The 22,801-nt window shown below is 42.4% G+C and overlaps 1 protein-coding gene across 2 annotated transcripts in view; it reads right to left on the bottom strand.

Moving 5' to 3' along the window:
• Positions 1-1,537: 1,537 nt before the first annotated feature.
• The window catches only part of CPNE4 (copine 4), a 684,585-nt gene continuing 663,321 nt past the window's right edge, over positions 1,538-22,801 (bottom strand). For both annotated transcript variants that reach the window (XM_025291737.3, XM_006057472.4), the window contains exons 12-16: positions 20,008-20,062; positions 16,974-17,025; positions 14,536-14,669; positions 7,123-7,359; positions 1,538-2,143 (exon numbers count right to left, since the gene is read on the bottom strand). In XM_025291737.3, coding sequence (XP_025147522.1) covers positions 2,009-2,143; positions 7,123-7,359; positions 14,536-14,669; positions 16,974-17,025; positions 20,008-20,062 — 613 coding nt within the window. In that variant the 3' untranslated portion in view covers positions 1,538-2,008. The remainder of the gene's footprint in view (positions 2,144-7,122; positions 7,360-14,535; positions 14,670-16,973; positions 17,026-20,007; positions 20,063-22,801) is intronic.

Raw genomic sequence — 22,801 nt, 5'->3', positions numbered from 1 at the left:
CATAAGACACTTATATGTGGAATCTAAAAAATGATACAAATGAACTTATTTACAAGACAGAAAAACAGACTCACAGACATGGAAAGCAAACTTATGATTACCAAAGGAGAAAGGGAGGAATGGAGAGATAAATTAGGAGTTTGGGACTAGAACACACACACTCCTATATAAAAAATAGATAATGAGCAAGGGCCTACTCTATAGCACAGAGGAACTATACTCAATATCTTGTAATACTCTATAATGGGAAAGAATCTAAAAAGCTAAATCACTTTGCTGTACACCTGAAGCTAACACAATATTGTAAATCAACTATACTTCAATAAAATTAAAAAAAAAATCTATAGTGGATTTGATGTTGCTCATGAGGCATGTTAATAAGTCCATTCATTTGTTCTTTCATGCATTTACCCAGTTGATTAGTATTCTATTTATTCTTTAAGCATCAGTCTACTGAATGGATTTTTATTCATTAAACATATTGCTTACTATGTTCCTGGCACATAGACATAGAAGCTCATGTCCTTGTTTTGGGTTAGAAACAACCATCAACTATTTCTGATGAACAGGGTCTAAGTATTTTAATTCTCTGTCTGTTATAAACAAAGATCCACATGTTTCTATGGGACTGTTGAAAGATTTGTTCCTAACCTAAGACCAAGAAACATACATGAAATAAATCACTGTTCAAAAATGGCCTTAAAAAGAGAAACAAGACTATAACTCTTGGAAAAAATTCTGTAAGTACCCAATTTATTTATAAAATAATACACTTTCAATATTTATGATTTTTTTCAGTCATATATTTACCATCATTCCCAAATATGCTTTTGGCCAACATATGTTTGTAAGGTTAAGATCTATATAATACTGGAAATCATACAAGGCACTTGATTTGCACATTAAATACTTCCCCCCTTACCAAACAACAAACAGATCTATTGTGCCTTGTCATTTACCTTCCTGTGTCTCTGAACAAATGTAGGCTCCACCTAGGGCATTTTATACTTGCAGAAGATTATACAAGTGAAACATTCATTCTTTAGGTTCAAGAGTGGCCAGTTTATATCAAAACAAAACACCTCTACCCAAAACAGTCCCAAGCATTTGTGTTGATGATTGAATTTGCTCTCAGGAGTGATAAGAAGCACAAAGAAGCCCAAGACTAAGCGTAAAGATCAGTCTGGTGGGCCACCTCTCTGGGGAGCCACACCACATGGCCATTTTCTGTGGACAAGTCTCCACTGTCATGGGTCTATTGAAGACTCTTTGAGGTCACACCTAAGGACTGACATAAACATGGGGCCTGGGATTCTGTGATAGCTGCTTGGATCTTGGGCTCACACAGACCTATTGCATGAGTCTAAACTTTAACAAGATCCTCTGGTGAACTGTATACACAAGGAAGTCTAAGAAGTGCTGGACTGGGTGACCCAGCCCCACTTTAAGAAGATCACTTCTAGCTGGATAAACCTCTTCTTCAGGGGAGACACCATTCCCAGCAGGGAGGAATTAGAGATGACAACTGCAAAAACAGTATGGTTTTTTTTTTTTTATTTTAAACATGCAAAATACAGTCCATGCATCTGCCATTTTAAAAAGTCTCTCATCCTGTAGCAGATAAAACCAAATATGTTTTGGCTATCAACATTCAAGAAATGTTTCAAAATGCTTTACAGTGTAAAGATAATAAGAAATTTAGCAAAATTTCAACAAACCTGTATAAAAAACAGATACAGATAACTTTTTATTTCAAGGCAACATGCTGTAATGTAAAGAGTAAGTTATAATTATCTGTGTTTCTTTGTAAAAAGTCTTTAACAATACAAGGGATTAACAGATCCAGGCCTCAGGGCTACACATGCAAAAAAAATTGTCAGTTAGTTAAAAATCACCAAACGTGCTATTTTTAAATGTGTATTTGTGTGTCTTTTTAAGTACAGGAGTAATAGAAGTATTAAATATTAGCAGGAATAGTATCTGAGAACTCAGTAAAAGTGTGTACAGTTCATGGAGCCAGTGTCCGGGAAGATTCATACATTTCTGATGAACATTTCGGCTTAATCCCTTTCCCGTTGTAATAGTCCACGACTTGGTTTGGGACTTCAGCCAACACGCTTTTTGCCAGGGCAGCTGGAGATGCCTGCAGGGAAGAAGAAATCAGCATGACTCTCGCACCTGGTTGAACTAATCTAACCCAAATCAGCCTAAAACACTTGAATCCTGCTCTGAACAGCAGGTTTCATTCACTCATTCATTTATTCATCATTCATTCTGTACTTGTCAGCATCTACTCCAAGCAAGAGTTGTCAGATTGTTGGAAAGTAAGCTTTTAATTTCATAACTATGGTTTTTTCATATCTGTCTCAAAGTATAGAACTATTCACATCTGAGGATGGGTGAACATTGAATGGTAGGAAGAACTGCCTTGCGTTTTGTGTTTGAATTACATTCAAATCCAGACACTTATTTATGTCCCAGGCACTCTGGGAGTGTTCATAGTGTCTGTGGTTCTTGCTATTAGGGAAGTTACAGTCGTGTGAAGGGCTTCCTTGGTGGCTTTCTGCTGTTGCTAAGTCGCGGCAGTTGTGTCCAACTCTGTGCGACCCCATAGATGGCAGCCCACCAGGCTCCCCTCCCTGGGATTCTCCAGGCAAGAACACTGGAGTGGGTTGCCATTTCCTTCTCCAATGCATGAAAGTGAAAAGTTAAAGTGAAGTCGCTCAGTCGTGTCCGACTCTTAGCAACCCCGTGGACTGTAGCCCACCAGGCTCCTCTGTCCATGGGATTCTCCAAGCAAGAGTACTAGAGTGGGTTGCCATTTCCTTCTCCTTCTTTGGTGGCTTAGATGTTAAAGAATCTGATAGCAATGTAGGAGATGCAGGTTTGATCCCTAGGTTCGGGAAGATCCTCTGGAGGAGGAAATAGCAACCCACTCCAGTATTCTTGCTTGGAGAATTCCATGGACAGAGGAGTCTGGTAGGTTACACTCCTTGGGGTAACAGAGAGTCAGACACAATTGAGCGACTAACACACACACACACACATACACACAGAGTCATGGAGGGGAGCCTGGTGGGGCTGAAATGAACCCTCTCATGAGGCAGAACACAATCCACACCACAGAGCAGCAGACTAGAGCTAATGTATCAGAATCTGCATTTTAACCCAATGCCTAGGTGACTCCTATGCATATTGAAATTTGAGAAGCACTGCCCTAAGGAATCACAAACACTGTATAGCTAAAGCACAGAAAATCAAGAGCGTAAATCATCTAAGAGATCACAGCAGGCTTCCAAGAAGAGACAGCGTTTAAGTTGGGTATGTTTTGAAACAGGGAGAAGGAGAGGACTGGCGTTTGATCATTCTAGGGACAGTGAGTCATCTGATGGGGCTCTGAAGGAAGTGTGTATTAGGGATGCAGGATTGGCTGTGCATTTAGCTGGAAAATGAGATGGAATGCATTGAATACTGCGCTAGTTTCTGTAGCCTTTCTTCTATCAGCATTATAGACTCTAAGCCTTGGGGCAGAGGAAGGTGGAGGCTGACATTTTGCATGGACTCTGGACTCAGGCAGAGCTGGGCTTGACCTCTGACCCTGGCACTCACTATTAACTGCCCAGCCCCTGGGCAAGTAAGATTGCCTGAATCTCATTGTTAGCAGTTACTGCAGAGGTGGAGAACTTGAGGCAGAGTGAAATGTTTGAGGTCCCTCAGGAAAAATCATGAAGGCAAGAGGGCTGGCCTAAACACCAGGTGATGAGGTTTCTACCTCTTGCCTTCCTTGTCACTCAGCCATTCAACTTTGCTGCTGCTGCTGCTAAGTCGCATCAGTCGTGTCCAACTCTGTGTGACCCCATAGACGGCAGCCCACCAGGCTCTCCCGTCCCTGGGATTCTCCAGGCAAGGACACTGGAGTGGGTTGCCATTTCCTTCTCCAATGCATGAAAGTGAAAAGTGAAAGTGAAGTCGCTTAGTCGTATCCGACTCAGCGACCCCATGAGCCGCAAGCCTACCAGGCTCCAACTTTGCTAAGCCCTGATGTTTTGAGACAGGAAAGGAAAGAATAGGAATTCATTCTACCTCAAATATTCTAGGTGGTTCAAAATGCAAGAGATCTTAAAAATTTCAAAAACAATCTGAAAATACTGTGCTTCTAAAGTGAGTGCTCACATTTTGAAGATGGCAGTATGCTGGCCATTGGCATCCATTAATAGTCTTTTATTTGATAAATAACTGCTCAGGCGTGTTAGATCATGGCCAACTTGTACACTGGGGAAAACACAAGAGTCATTGTCTCCCTTTTCTCTTTGGTTGTTGCTCACACAAAGGTTAGAAAGATAAAGACTTGATTTCCCAGTCTTCCTGGCATGTAAGGATGCCATGTGACCCAATTTCATTATTTGAGACCCAAGCAAAGTTTCCTGAGGGCTGTTTCTTGGAAAGCTCTTCAACAGACATCATCAGTTCTATATCACTTTTCCCTTCCTTTTTACCTTGAACTAGAATGTGATTTCAAGAGCTTTAGCAACCATTTAATCATTATGAGGAAATAGCAAAAAGAATCTCTAAGTGGTACTGACACTATTGAATCATTGAAAAAACTAGCCAGTAGCCACTAGCCCTTAACATTTAGTTACATGAGAAAAGAAAAGTATATTTGTACTTACATAATCAATTTTGGCACAATTTCTATTTTGCTATACTAGATATGTTTGATTATTCTTCATGTGGGGACTATTCCTCTGGATCATAGGATGATTACAAGCCTTTCTGGCCTCTACCTACTGGATGCAAGTAGCCATCAAAAACGTTTCTAGACATTGCCAAATTTTTCTGGGGAGAAAAAAATCATCCTTGGTTAAGAACAACTCATGTGATCCACTGTGATATGGGTTTGCTGTTATGTTAAGACAAAAATATTCCTGACCAGTGTGTCAAATAGAACTTGCTTGGGTGATAAAAGTATTCTGTATCTATGCTGTCCAATGTGGCAGTCACCAGACACATGGTGTCTCTGAGCCCCTGTGATATGGCTAGTATGACTGAAAAACCAACTTTTTAATTTTAATGAATTTAAATTTAAATAACCACATGTGGCCCTTTGCTACTGTGTTGGATGGAACAGCTCCCAATGATTCTCCTGCCCTTTGCACATCTGTACTGGTGGTTCTGGTGAGCAAAGACTGCTTGGAGGTTCTTAGGTTAGGAAAAGGAAAAAAAAAAAATATGAAAGTAGCTGGCAACAACAGTAATAACAGCTGCATTTATTAACCACCTACATGCACCAGGCACTGTGCTGAGCTTTATATAGGCCCTTCCTCTAATCTTCCCAAGTGTGTGTCCTTTACCTCATTTTACAAATGAAAGTCTGCGACACAGAGAGGTTAAGTAAATTGCCTTGAGTCACACAGCCCACAGCCTCTGCCTGTCTGAAGGTCTGAGTTACTTTGCAGAGCAGAAAACGAGAGGCAATTCACGGGTTCCTGGCTGTATGAAATGATATCAGCACCTCATCTGGTGCTTTATTTATGGTATACTGAATTCAGAGTAGATTAATTTGGATAATGAAATGGTTCTCAGAATCTAATTTGAAATTCAGGAAGATAAGGTGGGTGTTGAGCTCCTGGTGCTATGCTCTGTGGTCCACAGGAAGCTAGGACTCTGGGGCAGAGGGACAGCCAGCCCACCCCCTTCCTGGCCCCATTAGGCACTTCCTTATTGCAGGTCCCCCGTCCCCTCCTGCCACCCCACCAAGGTCTGCCTTCTTCATGTTGCAACTCCGGCCATGTCTCTGAGGTTTTGTAGTGACAGGGTAGCCCTCCTTAACCACCCACAGATCACTTAGGTGGACACCTGTGTTCCAACTGGGCAATTCTCCAGTAAATTCCCAGAAGTTAGACCCATGGCTCCTCATCTCACTGTGGTCCCAGTGCAAGCATGCTGCAGGCAGTCTGTAAGTGTGTGAGGGAGAGCAGGGACTGGAATTAAAGTGGCAGCCCTACATGGCAATGAGGCATATGTGTGTGTGTGTGTGTTTGCAGCGGGTAGGGAGAGGGTGGTTTGAGGAAACTCTTAAACCCCTTATCACTCAGGCAATATTGTGGGTGGTGGTCACTCCTGTGGTACTTGTGTCAGCTGGACATTACAGTCTGGAAGAATGCCCTCTCCCACCTTGGGCATCACCCTAGCAACTAGCTTCATTGATGGACACAACTGTAGGGGCTTCAGCTCCAGCGTACCCCAACTTGACAAAGATACCCCTCCTTGCTGTCCTGTGCAGACACCTTGGGGGCTTGAAACCTCCCCTGGGCAAGTCGAAGATAGGCTACAGTAGCAGAGGTACCCTTCCCCCAGGCTTAACTGCCCACACTTGTGGCAGCTTTCACAAGGGGCATGGGATGAAGGGGACTCTATAACACAGCAGGGCTCTTTAGGGCCACCACCAACCCAGAGGGAAACTTCACGTGAGTCAGAAAAAAAAATTTCTTTTTTAACCCGTTGGTCATGAGCCAGTTTTGAGTCTACCTTGGCAAACTGATTTCAGCATTTTCCCCTACTGATCACAATCAACTGTTTAATATTATCCTTTAAACTAACTTAGTCATCTTGCTGGTTCTTTCATTACTGAATTAAATAAATCTTTGATGATGCTTACTATATATTTATAGAGGATTTAGGATTCTATCATTTTGTAAACATACTTTGCCATGGCAAACTCAGGCCTCTGCCAGGGCACATGGCTTGACAAGGAGAACTGAGGCTGCATTTCAGCTCCTCTTTCTACTTCAGCTGGGCAGGAAACTACAGCTTCTCTTTCTACTTCCCTTGAACAGGAAACAATCTGTCCAACTGTATATGCCAGCCTTGGGTACACTGAAGACCCTAAATTATGTAGATGAGGCCAAATTCCAATGAAAGATTGGCTACATACTTAGCATGACTCCTCATCCATAACTCAGGGCATACTTCTTTCTCCAATGTGTCAAGCGTTACATGTCCTAGCTGGGAGGTCGCCTGGCCTAGGCAGGTATGGCTGGCATTGCTTCACTACCAACACTGGTGGATTTCAACACTGGGGGGTTTCTGCTTTCCCAAGGTAAGCCCCCAAAATATGCGTACGTGTTTGAAGTTCCTGAAGGGCACGAACTGGACGATGTCACGGAGGACAGGCTCTCCCTTGGGTGATCTCAGAATCCCATCATCACCGTCCAGCATCTGCATGTCGCTGAAGTCTGCGTTGCCTACTCCCACGATGATGACTGACATGGGGAGGTGAGAGGCATGGACGATGGCCTCCCGCGTGTCGGCCATGTCTGTGATGACCCCGTCAGTCAGGATCAGCAGGATGAAGTATTGCTGCCATAGGTCGGACATCAGGAGACAATGGGGACAGAGAGGTGGGGGAGACAAGGACAAAGCCGGTTACACACTCAGGTGGCTCCAGGGCACACTGACCACAAAAAAAGATGACTAACTTTTCCTGAATGCCTGAGTTTACAGCCCTAAACACCAAAGACTTAGGATGAATGGAACTTAAAGGCTGGCTCAGTAATTACAAGTAAATCCAAATAATCACCTTAGTGATGTTTATAAAGAACAGGGTATAGACAGAAAAGTAGGGGAGTCAGGGGGCTGGTTTCAAAGCCTCATTCTCTGAGATGGTGGGGATTTTCCCCTGAATCCTCTGGGTCTCACCTTTTTCATCTCTCAAGTGAGTGGTGGAGCTGGCTCATTCATAGGGTCCTCTTCAACTTAGAGATTTGCAAATCTAAAGTGGAGCTGCCTAATTTAGCCACCAGCTTCATGTGACTACTGAGGCCTTGAAATGCCATGAAAGCAATGGAGAAACAGAATTTTAAATTTTATCTCATTCAAATAAATTTAAATTTAACTTAAAAAAAATGGATACCTGATTGATTTACTGGAAATCTTTTAAGTATATTTGCACAACTATAAATATGTAAATCTAGGGGACATATGCAGAGAAGGCAATGGTACCCCACTCCAGTATTCTTGCCTGGAAAATCAATCCCATGGACGGAGGAGCCTGGTAGGCTGCAGTCCATGGGGTCGCTAAGAGTCGGACACGACTGAGTGACTTCACTTTCACTTTTCACTTTCATGCATTGGAGAAGGAAATGGCAACCCACTCCAGTGTTGTTGCCTGGAGAATCCCAGGGATGGGGGAGCCTGCTGGGCTTCTGTCTATGGGGTTGAGCAGAGTCGGACACGACTGAGGTGACTTAGCAGTAGTAGGGGACATATGAATACCTATGGATGATTCTTGTTGATGTTTGACAGAAAACAACAAAATTCTGTAAAGCAATTATCCTTCAATTAAAAAATAAATTTAAAAATATGTGAATCTACTTTCTCAATTATCAATTTATTGAATCTATATAAGGATCAAGTATTTTTGATGATAATTTAGCATCCAAATTGAGATGATATAAGGATAAAATTCGGAGAAGGCAACGACACCCCACTCCAGTACTCTTGCTTGGAAAACCCCATGGATGGAGGAGCCTGGTAGCCTGCAGTCCATGGGGTCGCTAAGAGTCAGACGTGACTCAGCGACTTCACTTTCACTTTTCACTTTCATGCATTGGAGAAGGAAATGGCAACCCACTCCAGTGTTCTTGCCTGGAGAATCCCAGGGACGGGAGAGCCTGGTGGGCTGCTGTCTATGGGGTCGCACAGAGTCGGATACGACTGAAGCGACTTAGCAATAGCAAGGATAAAATACACACTAGATTTTGAAGACTTAGTACAAAAAATAACTTAAAATACTTTATTAATAATTTTTATATGGAGTACCCCTTAAAATGATGGTATTAGTTATGCTGAATTAAATAAAATATGTTATTAAAATGAATTTCCCTATTTTTCTTTAGCTTTAAACTGTGACTACTGAAGAATTAAACATTTCTGCACACCTCCCATTCTATTTCTAGAGGATGGCACTGCACTAAAGCCCTAGGAGAGGTGAGGATTGTGGGCTCTCCTTCTTTAGATTGTGCGCCCTGGACTGGTGAGTGGCCTGCAGGTGGCTGCCCTTCTCCAAAGATGGGGGTGAAGGCTCTTACTACTCTAAATTATGGCTGAACAGGCTTGTGGGAGTCTCATCTGAGGCGGAGACTGGACAGGAGGCTCCATACTCATCAGCACAGGGAGGGCTAGGGAAGGGCTATGGGATCTGAAGAGGGAAAGTTCAGGGAGGGCCTCACTGTCCTTAATTATTAGAGGCATCATGACAGCATCTCGGATGAGAAGGGATTCGGGAATGAGGTTACTGAGATGCTGCTCACACCAAACTCTAAAGAACTTTTAATGTAACCTTTGCAATATGCTCATCTACAGGGAATAAATGTGAGATGGTGAAACCACTCCAAGTTGCCACATTTCAAAGGAGAAAGGCTAGATAGGAAATCACATGTTGAACACATCTGGTTTTGAGAATCACACTTAAAAGGTTGCATATAGGGCTGGTAGTGCTAAAGAGTTCCCATTTTTCTCTGTGAGTCTGAAAAAAATATTTTTAAACAAAACAACCCAGTCAAAATATGACTGGAGAGAAGAGAAATTCATACTATGATGAAGACAGACATGTGTCCTTAATGCTTTTCATACAGTTTAATATAGAGGCAAATTCTGTTCCATGTCTGCTAATTACTCACCCCTAGTTCTAACTGAACAATTTTTACATTCGAGTTATCAATTTTCATCCATATCTATGCTTTTGGAGTCTTATACATTCACAGAGAAAGTGGCCTGGGAGTTTGAAGGAAGGTTTTAATCAGGGAAAGTGATGGAGGAGCTAGGGAGGTGCAGGGAGAAGGGGCCAAAGGAAGCAACTTGGTGGCTTAGGGATGGATGGATGTGATGTAGGAAATACCAGAGTCATAAATGACTCTTTGCAGGGTGTGCCTTGGAGGCTATAACAGGTACCAAATCTGGTTGGAGCCTCCTCCTGATTCCTGTGCAGGTGGCCTTGTGAGTGAATCACACTTCTGCACCCCTACCATTCACTCCTCGCCCTCCCCTAACTCCTGTCTGATCTGATCTTCATGGTTCAGGGCATGGATCTCCCCCACCTGTCCCCTACAACACCTCTGGGAGCAAACAACCTGACAATCACACCACCATATCGAGGAATTTAGAGTTGTCATTGTCTAGATTGCGTGTTGGGAAAATATTTTCTGTAAAGGGGCTATGATAAATACTTTAGACTATGTGGGCCATAATGGTGTCTGTGGCAATGACCTAACTCTGCCTGTTAGAATGAAAATAGCCATAGATATTACTTAATAGGAATGTGCGTGGCTGCGTTCCAATAAAACTTTATTGAGGCATACAAGTTTGAATGTCATATAACTTTTGTGTACCATGAAATATGATTCTCCTTTTGGTTTTTTTTCAACCATTTAAAACTGTAGAAGCCATTCTTAGCTAACTGAAAAACAGGTTGCAGAATGTTGCTGGCTTTTCATTTAGAGCAGGGATTCTTTTTTCTTTCCAGTAATTTTTATTCATTCTTTACTTCTCTCTCATTTGCCTTGATTTCGTTTTTTTTTTTTAAATTTTTTTTTAACTGAAGGATAATTGCTTTACAGAATTTTTTTGGTTTCTGCCAAACATCAGGATGAAGCAGCCATAGGTATACATATGTAACAACTGAGAGAGGTGGGATGGTGAGGGAGATGGGAGGGAGGTTCAAGAGGTAGAGCAGGGATTCTTAACCTGGGCTTTCAGACTGTTGAATTGAAATAATTTCAGGCCACCTGCACAGTTGGGGTAAATTAAAGTTCTGTTTTCACTTACCTTTAACTAAAAATGAATCATTTTTCAATTATGAGTATAATCAACAAATAAAATTGGTTTTAACTGTACTTGTGGTTGAGTCACCAATAGAAATCACAGAATATGTTCCTGTTACAATAGAGTGTATCATTTACATTCAATATTACTTAGAAATAACAGGATTATTAGGCCAGGCACTAATTCTCATAATTTAAATTTATTGCTATATTTAGGATGCTTCTATGTCTCACTTAAAAATATTTAGCTAACTGCATTTCAACATAATTGGTTTACTTTATAACATATATTTTATTCTGTGCATTTAAAGGCCATTCTGAGGAGGGGATCCATGGGCTTTACCAGCTGCTAATAGTGTCCATGGATCAAAAAGGGTTAAGAAGCTGTGGTCTGAAGAGACTGTCAAGATTCTAGACCTGATCCTTCCAGGTTTAATCTCGCTAAAGGTATTAGGCTGCAGACTGCTGGATCGAAACCCTGATGGAAATTTCCAATAAAGCTTGCAGTAACACTTGCTTCCAAAGTCAGGGTAGGAAAATGCTCATGGGTGAAACATTATAGTCTGAATGTACTTGAGGTCCTGTTTAAATAATGAGGGGATTTTTTCTTTCTAGAAGAGTTTCATAAAACTGGGGAAAAAATCCTATAGCCCTGGACTTCCTGACACCACTTGCCTACAAGGTTCAAGGTTAGGACACTTAGCAATCAGTGATAACAAGGGGGCCCTGGACCACACTCTGTTAATAAGATAACAGAAACTCCTAGGGAAAGCATCAGTGTTCCTGGCATACAAGAATGAGTTATTTGAGAAGATATGGATTAGATCCTTTCAGTACTGTTTTCTGATCTGTCCTTTCAGAGCAGACCCACCTGGCCCTGGAGGAGTAAGTAATGCCCAAAACCTCATTCTGGTTTCTATTAATCCAGAATGCACACCTATGTCAGATTCTCTTTACTCCTGTAAGTGTTGGTACCCTAGAGAGGCTGAGATAACTCAGTTCTCAAACTGGGCTCCATGGAGCCCTAGTGATGCCTTGGATCCTCTTAAGGATAAAGCAGCTTAAGTGTGGACCCCACCCCTTAGCCCAGATTCAGTCAGAACAGTCTGTTTTCTTAAAATCTATATGTTTGGTTTCTAAGAAAGATATTATTTGAAGAATTTGAGGTTCTGGTAATTTAAAAGGGGTTAAAATAAATGAAATACTGATCTTGTCCAACCCTATCCCTAAACCTTGCATCTGTGAGGATTCAGAATTTCTCCAAGGCCTCTTGGGTTTGGTAAGATAGAGCTGCTATTGATTTTGACAAGTGTGGTCTTCAGAGTGGTGTCAGGAGCAAAGTTTTGATGGTATGGGTAGAGGCACCAGTGGAAAGAGACATGGAGATGGTGAGTATGGGCAGTTCTTTCAGTGAACTTTGCTCAAAAAGAGTAAAATAAGGGAGAGTAGCTAAAGGGTAGAGTGGTGTCAAGGGAGAGCTTTGAACTTAAACAAGAGAAATTACAACATGTTTTATTTGCTAATAGGAATGAGTCTTCAGTAGAAAGAGAAATAGAGGATAAAGAGAGAAAGGGAATGCAAGTATGAGGTCAGTGTTCCTGGATAGTTGGGAGGTGTGTGCTGCAGTGCACAGAGCAGACACCACTGTGAGATGGGAATATATCCAGCCCATCCTAACATAAGGGATGCTGAGAACACAGGCAGAGAGCATGGGGGAAAGATGGGCTCACATAGGAAGGTGAGGCAGCAGTATATCATGTTCTTTATGCAAATCTAGTGTTGGGGAATCCAGGATAAAATCATAAAGAAAATTTCAGACATCATTAATATTCTGCTAAATCTGAAAAAAATTTCAGTTCAGTTCAGTTCAGTCGCTCAGTTGTGTCCGACTCTTTGCGACCCCATGAACCGCAGCACGCCAGGCCTCCCTGTCCATCACCAATTCCCAGGGTCCACCCAAACCCATGTCCATCGAGTCAGTGATGCCATCCAACCATCTCATCCTCTGTCGTCCCCTTCTCCTCCTGCCCTCAATCTTTCCCAGCATCAGGGTCTTTTCAAATGAGTCAGCTCTTCGCATCAGGTGGCCAAAGTATTGGAGTTTCAGCTTCAACATCAGTCCCATCAATGAACACCCAGGACTGATCTCCTTTAGGATGGACTGGTTGGATCTCCTTGCAGTCCAATGGGCTCTCAAGAGTCTTCTCCAACACCACAGTTCAAAAGCATCAATTCTTCAGTGCTCAGCTTTCTTTCTAGTTCAACTCTCACATCCATACATGACCACTGGAAAAACCATAGCCTTGACTAGATGGACTTTTGTTGCCAAAGTAATGTCTCTGCTTTTTAATATGCTACCTAGGTTGGTCATAACTTTCCTTCCAAGGAGTAAATGTCTTTTAATTTCATGGCTACAGTCACCATCTGCAGTGATTTTGGAGCTCAGAAAAATAAAGTCTGACACTGTTTCCATTGTTTCCCCATCTATTTGCCATGAAGTGATGGCACCGGATGCCATGATCTTCGTTTTCTGAATGTTGAGCTTTAAGCCAACTTTTTCACTCTCCTCTTTCACTTTCATCAAGAGGCTCTTTAGTTCTTCTTCACTTTCTGTCATAAGGGTGGTGTCATCTGCATATCTGAGGTTATTGATATTTCTCCCTGCAATCTTGATTCCAGCTTGTGCTTCATCCAGCCCAGCATTTCTCATGATGTACTCTGCGTATAAGTTAAATAAGCAGGGTGACAATATACAGCCTTGACGTACTCCTTTTCCTGTTTGGAACCAGTCTGTTGTTCCATGTCCAGTTCTAACTGTTGCTTCCTGACCTGCATACAAGTTTCTCAAGAGGCACATAATGATGGTATGGAAAAAAGATACATAGAAAAATTATTATATTATGGTAATATATGTAACTCTAATGTACTTGGGAGGCGCTTCCCAGGTGGTGCTAGTGTTAAAGAACCTGCCTGCCTGTGCAGGAGATGTAAGAGACACAAGTTTGATCCCTGGGTCAGGAAGATCCCTTGGAGAAGGGCGTGGCAACCCATTCCAATATTGTTGCCTGGAGAATCCCATGGACACACAGAGTCTGGAAGGCTACAGTTCATGAGGTCACAAAGAGTCAGACACAACTGAAGTGACTTAGCATGCACACCACATATTAGGAAAAAAACCAAACTCTGGCCTTTCAGCTTTGGTTTGCATTTTTCTTAAGAAAACCACCAAAAGGACCTCAAACACATCTTCCCCATGATGCTGTGTGTTACTTCACTTGACTACTAGTTAGAAGAATAACCCATCATTTTATTTTACTTCCATCTGTAATCTGGATACCCTGGAAGTTAAGCTTAGTTTTGGTCAGTTTTTTTTCTTTTTTTCCTTCCCAGGAACTGAAGGTGAGTTGAGCATTGCGACATGGACTTAAACTCCAGAGAATATAGAGGCTTCCCTTGTTCAGTGCCTCTTGTGTTCTGGTAATGTTAAAGACATTTGAGTCGTGTCATCCCTAAACCTCATGTTATTCCAGCAGAGATGGGCATGATTATCCCCATTTTTCAGATGAGGAGACTGAGGACTGGGGATGGAAGGTTAAATCATTTATTCATACTTATGCAGGTAAAAATGCAAATTCATTGTCAGAGTCGGGTGGGTGCTATGGCCAGGGGAGGAAGGGTAGGCACCCACGAGCAGGCAGACCATCCCTCTCCTTACCGACGCCTCCTTCGTGTTCGTCTCCTCTGATGCAGACTTGGCTACCTTCTGGATGATGGGAGCGATGTTGGTGGGGCCGTAGAGCTGGAGTTTGGGAAGGCAGCTCTGATAGGCTTCCACAACTCCTTGAATCCCTGAGGTAAAATTGGCAAAGATCAATAGCTAATAGTCTTCTAAATGTATTTAAATTCAAACACACACACACGAAGTATTAACTTCCCTCAAAGAGTCCTTATCAACAGCACATTTATGTTCTTAAGATAAAAAAGAAAACATCACATCTGGGCTGGTGTTTCTGCCTCCATTCCACTAAAATCATTCTCTTTATGCATTTTAGTTATTTTTGAAATTGGCTGGGGAAGAATTTGTTAATGAATGATTGTGTTTCCTACAGAATACAAACAAGCTTTTTTATGACAAAGAGAATATTCTAGACCCAGTTAAAAAAAATGGCAGTTACAAACCTATGTATTCCCAAAACTTTTTTACACTTTCAAAAATAAGGGATTCATGTTGGGGATATTTTACAACCCTATAGCTTAAGACTCAGAGAGAAATCTTTTAGTCAGAACTCATCCTCTTAAAAGGTTCACGTCAAAAGCGATCATTTTTACTGGTGAAGAAACTGAGGCTCAGAGAGGTTTGTTGCAGACTCAGGATTCACATAGGTGTGTCTGGCTCTAAGGGCCATGCTCAAGGCTTTAACACTTCTCTAGTTTTCGCACCAGCCTGTTGACTCTAGTACACCCGTCCCAGGCCACCTATGTGAATAACGTGTACACACAGCCATCTCTCCAGAGGCTAAAGTCTTTGTGGGCAGGAATTGCACCTTCCTCTCTCATAAGCTCGAGGCATGTCAGGCACATAGTAGCTGCTCCCCAAACGTGTGATGGATGAGGAAAATGACTGTTACTGTTATCTGTTGGGGACTGTAATACAGACAAGTGATGCTCATCACCATGGGCACCCCCCATTTAAGGGGGCTTCCATCCAAACATCATGACAGGTGGGCTTTGTTTGTGCAGCTTCTCCCAGCCTGAGTCTTGACTGTGCACTGAAGGTTCTAATCACGACCCCACAGTGACACGGTCCCATTACCAGTGATTTTTGTTCAAAGGGTCCTCTCCATGCCTGTGCCTGTGTTCCTAAAGCCCTCTCTACCCTGAAACAGCACACTTGTCCTTCAGGCCAGAGAGACTCACAAAGTCCCGCCTATGATTGTTTTCTGTCCATATCTTTCTAACCAGCTTTTGGGCATCTTGGATGTAGCTGTATTCTGTTTTACCTTTATACACACGTATGTAACAAAATGTGTATGAAAATGACTGAAAGTGTTCCATTATCTTTAGTCTGCCATTCTAAAGACAGATACCAAATCAATATACACAGCCTGGTTTTGAAGTTAAGTGAATTTTTGCTTAAGATAAGCAAGTTTGAATTCGCTTTCAAAGGTACCAGGCAGATAAATTCTAAGATGTGAAACAGGTTAACATGGGATATGTCCTTCACTCTGCTTTGATGGAAAATCACTCTTACAGTTGAAGAGCAGGCATGGTTCCAGATGAGGGAAGCCTAAATTGTAATAAACTTGGCATGAAGGATGGTGAAAGGGAATAAGAGCTGAGTGGAGATCTGGTCTCAGAGGTTGTTCTGTGCAGACCTGGGGATACTGATGTCATGTTCTTGGACAGTTAGTGCCAGATTTGTGAAAGAAACTGCAGAAAGCTTGACACCCCCCACAGGAACTGAATTAACTATGTTCTGGGTTCCTCTTTGACAGGAAGGAGGAGAGACATGAACATTTCCAGTAGCCCACTGTAAAAATGTCTTACCATTTTCATAGCAACAGATGTGATTGGCTCTATTTATCATTTAGAAACCAGGAAAAATGATTCTAGGATACAATTTATCATCATAGTCATCATCATTATTTTGTGGAATGTGTTGGAGAATCTCCAGCTGGAAATAACAGAATAGGGATCAAAGTCTTTAAGGAGCTCTTTCTGGCACAAAACCACTGAAATGACTCCATTACCAATATGGTAAGATTGTCATATGATGTCCATACTTCCCCCTCTTCTTATTACTACATAGGAAGTTGTAAAAAATAAATACTTGATGACAACTTGGAAAGCAGAAAGGGGGTTATCTTATCACTGCCCATCAGGTGACCCTTCCCTCAAGTTTTTTTTTTTTTTTTTGGCCAGAGGATTCCAGAATTGGGATTGATATTCTTGCTGTAAGCTCAAGACCTCTTCTGCATTCTGTCTTTTCCAGCTCTTATACATCTGCTCTCTTGTTATTTGGGTCCAGGGAGCCTAATTCTCTGCTGTGGACAATCATCACTGACGTACTGCATCAGGAGAGAGAAATTAAGATGGGAAAAGGGGGAAGGGAAGGGCTGTGGGACCCCGGCTTCCTTTCACATCGTGATTTACCTGCACATTCTGGGTTGTCTTCATTAAAGTTGATGGCGAAGTCATGAGAGACCTGGACACCAATTAAAATTTACAAAAGGAAGACAGGAGAATGACAACATTAATCCAGTCAGGAGGCACTGGGGTTAGAGTCTGCAAACAGACGCTCATTACATTCATTTTGTGTCAAGCAGCAGGAACCATTTTAAGCCTTTACAGAATCTCTCTGAGATGGAGGGTGGATTCTAAGCTCCCTGTGGAGTTTAGGTGACAGGGAGATTTTCTAGAATCAGATAAATGCTGGCAGGGGAGGAAGAATAAGGTATATGAAAAAAAATACAAGGAAAGATTTCAGAAAAATGTTAACTCCAAATAGCTTCAAGAGAGAAGTGGCCTCAGAACAGAGGCTAGATTTGGCTGAGTTCTATTTGGGCCAAGTGATTAAAAAATGATAACTCAATAACCCAAGCTGTCTGCTCGAGATGGCTATGCTTACAAAGGCTCCAGCTAAGCTGTTGACATTTACGACTCATTCTAACATAATATATAGAACTGCTGGGCAGGAGGATTTTCACGTACATACAGGCAAAAATAGACTCTAGCTTTTGGAAAAGTAATAAAGTAACATAATTTGGAAACTTCCAATACAGATTCCTCTACCTGGTGGGAACTATGTACAATACAAGGTCAAATAGTATGAGGCTTATTTTTTTCTTTCTAAAACTTGATAAAATAAGAGGTGTGTCTTGGCATCTAGACATTTTTATTGGGTCACATGGAATTTTATTGAGGTTTCCATTTCAAAGGCTAGTTCCCAAAGCACTGACTCTCTGGGACCAAGAAAATAGGTCATTGTGGTAAAAATCCCTTTTTTCCCAGTGGGGGTCAGAGCTGATGCTGTTGGTGCCTTACCCACATTCCCTTGCCCTTGGCTCTCCCAGGCAACTCAATCAACTGTCAGTTATCTTACCTGGTTTATTTACCTTAAGTTTTTCTTGGGCTTCCAGAGCTGGCGTGACTTACCCAAGTGACAGGCAAAAAGTGTTGGGGAATTAATGTCCCCTGAGAGTAATGTCCCTGGAGAGTAGCTCTTCAACATGGGCTGACAGGAGGCTGTGAATCAGTATCCCAGCCCTCTAATCCCTTAGGGTCTGTGTGTACCCTGCACTGTCTCCCAGGATTTGGCTTTGGCTGTCCATGCTGGTAATGACTTGTTAGTAAACCCTATGTTGACTTCTTCCCATTTGCCCTCTCTCTACTGAGGCTTTCTCCACCTCTCAAATAAACTGCTTGGATCCTAATCCTTGCTGCAAGGTCCCTGGAGACTGCAAACTAAGACAGAGGTGATTGTGACTCAGTTTCAATGCAAACTGAGATTTTATCCTGAAGAAATAAGTCATGGTAACCTTATAAATTCTCTGGGGGCACCTGAGTTACTAAGACCATCAGGGCCTGTCTGGAGCGGAGGGGGAGATGAGGCATGGAGATGAGGCATGGAAAAGGGGTGTCTGAATGGCTTTGGGGGAATAGAGTGAGGATGCATGAGGGATGCCTGGTAGGGTAGCAGGAAGAAGTTAGCTGTCAGGCAGAGTGGATCAGGAGGGGAATCAGGACTTTAGCTAACAGGTAGAAGAAGTTGACTTAGGAGGGGGACCAGGCAGATGTCAGGGATGAGGACAGGAAGGCCTGGAGCCAGGTATGCCGCACACCTCTATCCTTAGCCCCACTGGGCCAAGGCTACCTAGGGGGATTGGGGAGTATGCTTACACATCTCAGGAGCTGGACTGGTGGTTGTCCAGGTTCAATTCCAGGTTAGAGGCTTAGCAGTTCTGTGAGGAAGGTGGGCACCCACCTGCCCACATCCCGGAACTGATACCCCATCTGAAGGTGACTGCATATCCTGAGATCTGGTTAATTCTTTTATGTATGACCTTTTAATTTTAGTATTGCCATGTCTTTCAGTGTTTCCAGAGAAGCCAGAAATCTGACATTTTCATGTAATTGTCTAATTCTTAAAAAAAAAAAGTCTCAGAATATATTTGTGGCCTGATTAACACCTATAAGCCAACAGTTGACAACACTTGATCTATATTCTTCCCCCATCATGTGCTCCATTTCCAACAAATGTTTCCAGAATTCTGTAGCATGGCCAGCATAGAAAACAGTGTGGGCCATAGGCAAACAAGCAGGAGGACAGGTCATGGAGACAGGCTACTCCATTACTGCTCACTCCAGCAGGAAAAGGAAGGTGGATTCCTTTTTTCACGAAAAGGCCTTCGGTCTGACTGCTGTGGGGTGGGAGCAAAAGTTGGCATCTGCCTCCTGATGTGCAGCTCAGATTAGGTCAGTAAAATAGAAATTGATAAGTGGGCAGTATTGCTTGCATTTATCTGTGATCTCAGAGGCCTCCTAAAAAACAGAGAGCCCTGCTACTCTCCAAGATTCTCCCACCCGGGCCATCTGGTATACCATGGGAGAGTGCCTCAGCCCCACTGCAGCACAAATCTCTCCATATACAGTCTTTGCCTTCTTTGTGTCATGAGAAATTGGCATCAAGGTCAAATAGGATTCCAGTGTTTTTACAGTAGCCTTTCAGCTCCAAATTCTCTGAACCCAAGTAGCTCTTTCCTCAGGATTTCTGTGTATCTCCCACACAAGACTGACACTTAGGAACTTGGGATGAGGGAGTCTGTAGACTTCACTGTCACGGACTTTCACTGTCAGAATGGTCAATAGGGTCTTTCTCCAGGGGAGATCTGAATAGATGGGCTCTGAGCTATTGAAGATCAACTTCCAAGTGTTTCCACAGTGTCTGACTTGTCTATATGAAGCTAAACAATGAAAGTTTTCACTTGGAATTGACTCTGAGACAGCCCATCGAGAACCTCAGGAGAATGGGTGACATCTATACACCAGCTCGAGGAGCTAACTTCACTGGTTGTGAAGATCACTTCTGACTATGGGCCTTTACATGATTATATTAAAGGTTCAAAGTGTGAGACTCCTGTGAGGGAAACCCATGCCATCCTTTGTTTATAGTAAAACACCCACTCACCGTGTACTCTGGGGGTATCCTGGCACCGAACCCAAAGGCTGGGAACATTTTGTCACTGAAATTAAAAAAGAAGTTGCTGCATTTTTTCATCTAATGAGAAAGAAAAACATAAACCTGCATTGCCTCCCTAGAACAGGTCATTATGCCAAATGCTAACTCATGCTTTTTGATTACCTGTGGTAACAGGGGACAGCAATAGAGTGGAAAACTGAAATAAAGAAATAATCCCCAAAGCTCATCACTTTACTGCTTTCCTATGCTATAGGTGAGACGTGAGAAGGAGAAGAATGAACATTGACTGGCACTACAACACCAGATATGATGCTAGGCCATGTCTATACTTAGTTAATTTTCATACAACATTTGAAGGTCCACCTACTTTTTATTTCTATTTTACTGATGAATAAACTGAGCCTCAAAAAGTCTAAGAAAGTGAACTAAGGTGTTTACCAGCAAGCACTGTTTAATTCCAAAGCCTATGAATTTTCTATTATACCATCAAAACTTAATGATTATGTACAGTATTAAATGTGGTTTCCTCTTGTGCTTTCTATAACTGGGCCCCTGATCAGACCATAAACAAGACACTTCTTAAGTGAATTTTGTGCTGTCACGGGATTGTTGCAGTGGAGTTCAGGAATATTACTCTTTGAAGAGGGCACATCCTTCTCAGGACACCTACTTTTTATTTGCTCTCCCATTAAAGACTCAATTGAGATTTGTTCTTGGAACAATTCCTCCGTTTCTCAATTCTTGCAGAGTCAGTCAGGGAGAAGAGGAAATTCAGATAAGGGCTCACTGTCCCTGGAATGTCCCTGGAAGCAAAAGGGGAGCCCCAGGCCGAGAAGTCAAAGGATCAAAGCCAAACTGTCACCTATCACCATCTACTGATTTAGATGAGGTCACTGGTAGCCAAAGATGGCTTTGATAGACCTTCACCAAAATACACCCAATTTGACCAAATTTGGGGCAGGGGTTGGGAGATTCAGGGAAATCAGAATTCTTTGAAATCAGAGGCTAAATTTGTCAGAAAATTACCAGTTCCCCCTTTCCCTCTCTGTTATGTAGATATGGACTTTGCTTATATCCACTCCAGTACTCTTGCCTGGAAAATCCCATGGATGGAGGAGCCTGGTGGGCTGCAGTCCATGGGGTCGCTAAGAGTCGGACACGGCTGAGCGACTTCACTTTGACTTTTCACTTTCATGCCTTGGAGAAGGAAATGGCAACCCACTCCAGTGTTCTTGCCTGGAGAATCCCAGGGATGGGCGAGCCTGGTGGGCTGCTGTCTATGGGGTCGCATGGAGTCGGACACGACTGAAGCGACTTAGCAGCAGCAGCAGCAGGTATTAAGGTATTAATGATGATAAACAGAAAATCATAAAAGCTTATAAAGGATTAGACACAGGTCTGAAATACTTCTGGGCCTTAGAAATATTGAAATGCTTTGTCTCAGAGATTCTTTCTTAGCTAGGATAAGGGTGAGGAATGTCAGGGAGTTTTTAGAGGTACTTTCTAGTTAAGTCTGGAAGAAAGCTGTTCTGGGTGGAGGATGGGTCCAGCTTCTTCCAACTCAGATGGTTCAGAAGTCAAAGCAGAGAAAATTAGGAAGCTCCACACCTTTTATTTTCTTTGATGAGTTTAAGAGAGGTGAGATCTAGTATTCTGTTTCTAATCAGCAAACCAGTGTTTCAGATTTTATACCTTCAAGCCACCCTTGGGGATTTGAAGTTTACTGAGCATGAGGCACTGTTACACAATTGAGTTTCAACAGCAGGAAGGTAGGGAAAATGTCTCACCTACAAGGGGAATAATTAATGAGTCATGAGGGTGTCAATTCTCTGAAGTTACCACCACACAGGCTCTAATAAGCATATAAAGGAAAAAAAAATCAAGTCTAAGAACAATAGATTTAAACATTCACTTTTGCTGATTAAAAATAAAACTAGACAGAGAAGGGGAAGGCAAGTTGAGCACACAAGCAAGTGAAGGCTTGCCAACACATCAGAGAACTTAAAATGAGACCTACCAGCACTTATAAAGGGGCCATTTAGAAACTACTGAGATGACTGGTGGAACCTCCCAACCTGGAAAATTCAAGGCAGATTGAATTTTCTGAAGGCACTATTTCTTACTATTGGAATAAAATAGTATAAAATATGATCAAAGAGCCCAGGGTTTTCAGTGGCAGTGAGCTTGCTGTCGTGAACTTAGGGAAAGACCTTGGTCAGATGATCTGCCAATGGGAGATGCATTTTTATCTTCCCAGGTAAGGTAGAGGGGGCTAAAGCAAGAGATGAATTAAAGGAGAGACTGTGTCCATAAGGAAGTGGAGATGAACTCAGTAAAATCGCATTTTAGAACAGCTAGACATTAAATAAAGGCTGTTCTCTAAAGTGGAAGTCTTAAAGTTGGGGTATGTAGAGGTGCAAAGCCCTTCTATAGATATAAGAGCATAGCCTCTTTGCTTTTAAAGGAAATCAATATTCAGCTCCTTTACGTCTCCATGTATTCTTTGCTGAAATTGATCTGGGAACGTCTGTGATTGAAGAACCTGCTCCTCATTCACACCTCCCCTCTCCCAGTTACCCTCTGCTCACCCACACAGAATCTCAGCCACTGTGTGCACTGCTCCCCTTTGTGGAAGCTCCAAGCAGAATACAAAGGGACATTTCCTGATGAGAATGACTTGCTAGCAAACAAATCCTTTCATGAGTCAGGTAGTTGCCAGTTTTTGCTTAAAAGAACTGTTGGAAGTGCTGATGTCAGATGGTAGACCATTAAAAATATCTTT

The sequence above is a fragment of the Bubalus bubalis genome, chromosome 1, assembly GCF_019923935.1.
Source record: "Bubalus bubalis isolate 160015118507 breed Murrah chromosome 1, NDDB_SH_1, whole genome shotgun sequence".
Classification (NCBI taxonomy): Eukaryota; Metazoa; Chordata; class Mammalia; order Artiodactyla; family Bovidae; genus Bubalus; species Bubalus bubalis.
The sequence above is the reverse complement of the archived record's forward strand: the minus strand, read 5'-3'. Positions and strand labels throughout refer to the sequence as shown.